At 34.8% G+C, this 6,846-nt stretch overlaps 2 protein-coding genes across 4 annotated transcripts; one reads left to right on the forward strand and one right to left on the reverse strand.

Annotated features, from left to right (window-relative positions):
* Positions 1–38: 38 nt before the first annotated feature.
* On the reverse strand, positions 39–3,062 carry LOC101247214 (uncharacterized). Of its 2 annotated transcripts, none has more exons than XM_004238341.5 (3): positions 2,888–3,062; positions 1,421–1,921; positions 39–246 (listed from the first exon to the last, which is right to left on the reverse strand). In XM_004238341.5, exon 2 carries the CDS (start codon positions 1,899–1,901, stop codon positions 1,428–1,430), a length of 474 nt encoding a protein of 157 aa, XP_004238389.1. In that variant the 5' UTR covers positions 1,902–1,921; positions 2,888–3,062; the 3' UTR covers positions 39–246; positions 1,421–1,427. The 2 variants fall into 2 exon arrangements, with proteins under 2 accessions (XP_004238389.1, XP_010320446.1); XM_010322144.4 differs by having other exon boundaries at positions 1,421–1,944; positions 2,888–3,056.
* A 608-nt stretch (positions 3,063–3,670) lies between these two features.
* Positions 3,671–6,257, forward strand: LOC101247520 (pentatricopeptide repeat-containing protein At1g20300, mitochondrial). 2 transcript variants are annotated; one of them, XM_069297478.1, is made up of 2 exons: positions 3,671–5,615; positions 5,869–6,257. In XM_069297478.1, exon 1 carries the CDS (start codon positions 3,779–3,781, stop codon positions 5,408–5,410), a length of 1,632 nt encoding a protein of 543 aa, XP_069153579.1. In that variant the 5' UTR covers positions 3,671–3,778; the 3' UTR covers positions 5,411–5,615; positions 5,869–6,257. The 2 variants fall into 2 exon arrangements, with proteins under 2 accessions (XP_069153579.1, XP_004238390.1); XM_004238342.5 differs by having other exon boundaries at positions 3,671–5,473.
* Positions 6,258–6,846: the final 589 nt, after the last annotated feature.

A 6,846-nucleotide genomic window follows, 5' to 3' on the forward strand; every position in this document is an offset into this window, starting at 1 on the left:
TGCTTTTGCTTATGAATAGATGTGAAAACCCAAATAGCTTTAGTACGAAACCAGGATTTGTCTTGAGAGTTCATACGAATATATACAAATTATCAATTTAAAATTCGTTAGCTCTAACAAAATTAAAATTCTGAACTCATAAGCTTCAACAAAGATTACAACGATTACATTTGTATTACATAATCTCCGTGCCAAAGAGCTTCACTTGTTAAGGTTGTTGAACTATCACTGTACATCTCATAACACCTGCACAATTAGCATAGCTAAATATCATTCAACAATGGAGAAAAGAAGGGTGGAAGGGAGAGTGAATTGAATAGCAGATCAATATTGTAAAGTTACCCAGCCCACGTTGTGACGGAGCTTGGATTTTCACTAAAGAGATTCAAAAATATGAAAGAATCCAAGAGGATTCAACATCTGCTATATATACATAAAATAATTTTAGCCTTGCAACTTTCAACAGAATCCCTTGCCCTTACTTGGCTCCGCCCCTGAGCCCACTAGTACTTTGATTGTTAAATTGACATTAATAAGCTTCAAACAGTAACATCACCCTATTATTATTGAGGAGGGGACTGAATTTTCATTTGCAAGCAATAACCAAGCTTGGGAACATTCTCCATCTCATTGGTCTACTTTTAATTCTACACGAGGAAAGCTATTTACTCCAAAATTTTGCTTCAATTTTCGAATGTCAACCTACATTTTTACAATTTAGCTCTGCTAACTATGCAATGAAAAGTACTAGTATTGTATAGTAGACAATATCAAGTTTGATTGCAAAGAAGACATACATTCATCAAATAAACATGTCTAACACTAATGACAATAGTTCCAACTTCCAAACTTCTTTCTTTTTTTTTTAAACGTTGAAACTGCGTCTGGATTTTATAGGCACTTCTTTGTAAAAGGGGAACTAAATTTGACCTTTAACTACAAGGGTTGATCTTGGGAAACCAAGTTTAGAGGGCTAAAAAGATAACAAATTGCTATCATTCGGACAAATTCATGATATTGCAGTGAGAGGAAGGCACACAACATATCAAATTGCTATAGTTCACCTTTTTCTGATTGATTTATATGGTCTCATCCATCGACCTTTTGAAACGGACACAAATTTATAAGTTTCCGGTTATGCATTTATATCCAATGTAGTTTGTTTATCTGTATTAAAGATTTTAAGTATGTACCAAAAGTCGACCAATCGGCATCTAACTTGAATCCTACTTCAGATTATTCAATCACCCATTCAGTTCCAGTAACAAACTTATCAAAAAAATAAATGAAATAATGCCCAACGCTAAAAAAACTGAAGTTAATGTCATCCTGTATGTGGTAATATATCTTGTAGATAATGTTCTGAGAAAAACTTGATATTTTGATGGGTGTGTATTGAGAGGGAAAAAATCTGACTAACCAGACTATCAAGGAGTATTTGAATTGCCATGTTGCTTTTCGATTTCTTGCTTTTGTTTCTCAGCAAGTTTATCCAAAGCAGCTTGCAGAGCATCCCGGCCTCCAATAAGCAACCTGGTGATGACTTCTGGATCTCTCTCAAATCGTGCCTCCTCAAACTCCTTTCGGACATTTTCTCTGAGCACATCACGCCACAGGTTTCCTTGAGAGTTGGCCCACATGAAGAACCGGGTAGCACGGATGACATCTCGGTAGAGACTTAGAGCCTCACGGCGGCTGCTAGTGAGTCGCTGTCTATTGAGGAGCTCGTTCTCATCATCATCAAGGCTCTTCTCCTTTTTGACCACATGTCTATCCAATAATTCCTCCATAGTGTCTGGACCATGGTGCAGAAAACGATAGTGATGCAAGAGACATCTTGACTTGAAACTATGGCTCATAGCAGTTGAAAGATTTCGGAATTTTTGGATATTAGCAGTCATCTTTCACCTCAGTAACTTGGCTGGTAGGGGCAGAGAAATAAGACTTCAAAAGCAGGCATATTTTATCAAATTGTCATATTTCACAAGAAAAAGCCAGTAGATCAAAGTGAATTGAAAGAAATGATCTGAAGTAAGAAACACGATTCTTCAAACCGTACCAATATCCATACAGAACAGTCTCGAGTTTCTTAAGAATGCCATCAAACACGATAGCAGCAAGAGAACAGAAGTGAAAGAAGCGGTGCATGTCTTGTGGTATGCAAAATACTAGGTGATGGAAAAAACTCCGACTCTCAAGACCCCTTTTTGGGATAAAATAAGAAACAAATTGTACTCGACATACAATGTGATGGAACAAATACACTAGCATGTATCTTACAAAAGCAATTTCAATGGAACTAAATACACCTTTCAACTGCAATGCACTGTAGGAATAGAGATACAACGAAACCAAAAAAACGACTTCTCTTTTTCATTTGGCTGCTGGTAGAGAAAGAGCACCAGGTCAGACAATGAGTGGACTATCGGAGAAATCTACATACTCGTTCCATTCAGTATAATCAAAATTCAAGTTTTAAAAGTTGCTAAACGATAGATTTCAAAGCAAATATATTATTGAACACCACAGTAAAAAAGAAAATTAGCAGCAAAAACCAAACTTTGGCACATATTAAAAGAAAAAAAAAAGATTGAATTAGAATATAAAAGAGGCAGCTCGATGCACTAAACTCCCATTGCAACACCAACACATAATACAACAATTTATTCTTCCCTGGCACTTTTTCTAACAGTTGACTTGCTACAGCCTACAATCCAGTTTCAATATGATTGAACATAAAAAGTGAATAAACAAAATGCAATCAACATCTCAGTTAAATCAAACACAATATCATTCAGAAAGAAGTACACAGCAGAAAAAAATAATTAAAATATGAAGAAAAGAACGTATTTTGAGCCCTAATTAGAGAAAACATTTGAGATCTAACCTGTTTCATAGAAATCTGCAAATTACTGTCTGGAATTAATGAAAGAGAGAAAGAATCTGTTTGTTGTTAGCAACAACACTTTGGGCAATTAGGCATTCTACGGAGGGAAGAGAAATTGGAAAATAGTGTAGGCAATTTCGGGTCTGAAAATGGGTCAAAAATTCAACCCGCTCATATTTCATATTAAATTTCGAGATTAATACTTCTTATTTTCTATTACTCGACTTTAGTTAATTTCACATATCAATTTTGATTAGAAATATAATTTACTAATTATAACGTTTTATTATTGCTAGTAAGTATGTTATATATCATTAACATAACATTAAGATTTTTTTTAACAAGCAAAAATAACTAAGTTATTTGTGTATTTTAGTTAAGCTAAGGATAAAGAAAAGAAGGCATAGCACAAATTATTTATATAGAATAATAAATTTACTAAATATTTTCATAAATAAGATATAAAGATTTAAAATATCTACTTGTAATTCTATATTATTACTTTGTGATTGCAAGTATTAGAATAAAAACACTTTTAAATTTTAACTCAACGTCTTAAATATTAAAAAAAAAATTATTATCAATAAATTTTTAAAAATGTTTCACATATAACCTTTTTCATTAAGTTGTACGATATCATCTTCGACACCCAATCATTTTAACGCCATTAATTAACATTGGTTCTTTGAAAAAATATAGTTCTAATTTTATTAGTATTAAAACCATTCCTAATTCGAAAAAGAATTGGATTAGTTTTTTTTTCTTTAATGATTTTAATTAAATAAAATAAATTATTATAGGGTTTAAAAGAAGTGTTGGGTGGGGTTTGGGGGATGGTAGATAGGTCAGTACTTAGTAATTAGCAGCAAATTACTGAACACAGCTGAATCCATGGCCGTCACGAAATCTATGGTACGCTTGAATTTCTGCCGCTATTTCCTCAGTTCATTCTCTTCTCAGAGCAAATTTAGATTCTTCAGCTCTGTTTCAACCTCAGAAATCGCCCTCTGCGGCGACGTCGGCGACGGTAAAGATGAAAATGGGGGACCCATATGCCGAACTGAGGTTTTATCTAAAGAAGAAGCTCAAATAGCTGAAAAGTTTCATTCTTTAATCAAAGACCATCATCGGAAAAACCCTACAGCTACTCCTACTTCAATTCCCTTAAACCCTAACATCACTTTCCCAACTCTCTCCTTCGATTTTTCTAGTATCTCCGATAACCGGTCCATTTCCCCGCCGGTCGTCAGCCGGGTTATCGAGAAATGCGGGTCGGTTCGGCATGGTATCCCATTTTCACAGGCTCTAGCTTTCTTCAATTGGGCTGCAGCTCGTGATTCGTGTGGATCTTTCTTAAACCCCGAGCCTTACAATGAAATGATTGATCTTGCTGGAAAGGTACGTCAATTTGATGTTGCTTGGCATTTGATTGATTCAATGAAACTGAAAAATATCAAAATCCCAATTGAAACTTTTTCGATTTTGATTCGTCGTTATGTTCGTGCTGGTCTTGCTTCCGAAGCTGTTCATACGTTTAATCGAATGGAGGATTATGATTGTAAGCCAGATAGGAATGCTTTTTCTGTAGTTGTAGGGATTTTGTGTAAGAAAAGAAGGGCAGCTGAAGCACAATCGTTTTTCGATAGCTTGAAGGATAAATTCGAGGCTGATGTTGTGTTATACACTAGTTTGGTTCATGGTTGGTGTCGAGCAGGTAATATATCCGAAGCAGAAAGGATTTTTCGAGATATGAAGGATGCAGGGGTTCAGCCTAATGTGTATACTTATTCTATTGTGATTGATGCATTGTGTAGGTCGGGGCAAACTACTCGTGCCTATGATGTTTTTTCGGAGATGATTGATGTTGGTTGTCAACCTAATGCTATTACGTTTAATAACCTTATGCGTGTCCATGTGAAGGCAGGGAGAACAGAGAAGGTACTCCAGGTGTATAATCAGATGAAGAGACTATCGTGCGATCCTGATGTTATCACGTATAACTTTTTGATCGATGCTCGTTGTAGGGATGAGAATCGTGATGAAGCTCTTAAGGTGGTAAACGTTATGGCTAAGAAAGGATGTGAACCAAATGCTTCTACTTTTAACCCTATTTTTAGGTGCATTGCCAAGGCTCGTGATGTAAATGCTGCTCATCGATTGTATGCCAAGATGAAGGAGTTGAACTGTAAGCCTAATACAGTGACGTGCAATATATTGATGAAGATGTTTGCAGAATCAAAATCTACTGACATGGTTTTCAAGATCAAAAACGAAATGGACGAGAATGAAGTTGAACCTAACGTGAACACTTTCAAGATTCTGATTTCCATGTACTGTGGGATGGGACATTGGAATAATGCTTATAAATATTTTAGAGAAATGATCGAGGAAAGGTGCTTGAGACCAAGTGAGTCGGTTTATGACATGGTTCTAAAACAATTAAGGAAGGCAGGACAACTAAGGAAACACGAAGAATTGGTGGAGAAGATGGTTGATCGGGGATTTGCTACTCGTTCTGTGTAAAAGGCGTTTGGAATGTAGAACATATCAAAGCTTGGAGGAGAAGCCTTTTTCGATCTTGCACTGGTACTCCACTCCACTATTGTCTACTTACTGCTTAGTGGCGAATTCATTTCCTTTTAGTAAGTTAAGTGAAGACCGTTTTACTTTCTGCTGAATGATAACTTAATGAGAAATATCTCGCGTCTGTTGATCTCGGATAATCAAGGTAAAGACATTAGAGAGTATTTGATCTTGCAGTATAGACTTTAACTCTATTGGGATGTTTTCCCTTCTAAATTTTCGAGTACATTGTACAAGATTTTGCTTCTTTTTGCTATGTAAGTCAAAGAATGATCAGATGTTTGAATACACTTATCTTGAAATATAAAGTTTAGCATAGTACATTGCATAAATGACATGTCAAATTATATTGATAGTGTAAATAATCTTTACATTGTCAACGTATACAACTTTTTCAGGGGGGCTCATCTGATTCGCTAGCCGCGGCAACGATCTAAACGACTGCAGCCTCTGTGATGATGATTAGCTGGAGTTTTTGTTTTTTTTGCTCCAACACTAAGATTTGGTGGAAATTTTATGTATTTTTTGCTGCCTGAAACCTCTGCAGAGCTTGAAAATGCGACAAGTAAAATGAAGCAAAGGACAATAACAACGTTAATGTTTTTGTTTCCACTTGTTGAAGCCATTTTCTTGGTTATGTTTTTTTCTTTTTTTTGTGGATATTAGAGACTAAAAATTCGTTCATATTTATACTAATGTTCAATTCTATTAATATGTAAAAATAGCCTAAGGTAGTACGAATTTTGAGGAATTCCATTGATATTTATTTGGATAAAGATATTTTTTATTCCCTTTTCTCATAATGTTTTGTGGATCGTCAAAATTTTGGTACTAAAAAATAGAGGTTGATTTAAAATTTTAAAGATCTATATTATTCAAAATTTAATCTATTCGATGTTGCTAGCTTTAGTTTTTGTATTGAAACCTTATTTTATTACCAATGTATGTTAAAATGATAAGAAAATATGCGTCTGAAAGAAAAATAGCTAGTGCAAGTAAAAGAGCGTATATTCTACAATAGAAATAAAATATTTTGAGAACTCTTTAACTTATATCATTCTTTAACTTATATCATTCACAAATTTTCAATCCGACTCGACCTACACGTATTATTCACAAATTCTCAATCCGAATCAACCTACACGTATCTTTATCATTCAAAAATTCACTTATCTTTATCATTCAAAAACTCTCCATCCGACTGGATCTACGCGTATCTTTATCATCCACAGATTCTCGACTCGACCTACACGTATTATACACAAATTCTCAATCCGACTCGACCTACTCGTATTATTCACAATTTCTCAGTCCAACATCGACTACATGTATCTCTATCATTCACAAATTCTCAATCCGACTCAACCTATTTCTAT

Source organism: Solanum lycopersicum, chromosome 4, assembly GCF_036512215.1.
Source record: "Solanum lycopersicum chromosome 4, SLM_r2.1".
Classification (NCBI taxonomy): Eukaryota; Viridiplantae; Streptophyta; class Magnoliopsida; order Solanales; family Solanaceae; genus Solanum; species Solanum lycopersicum.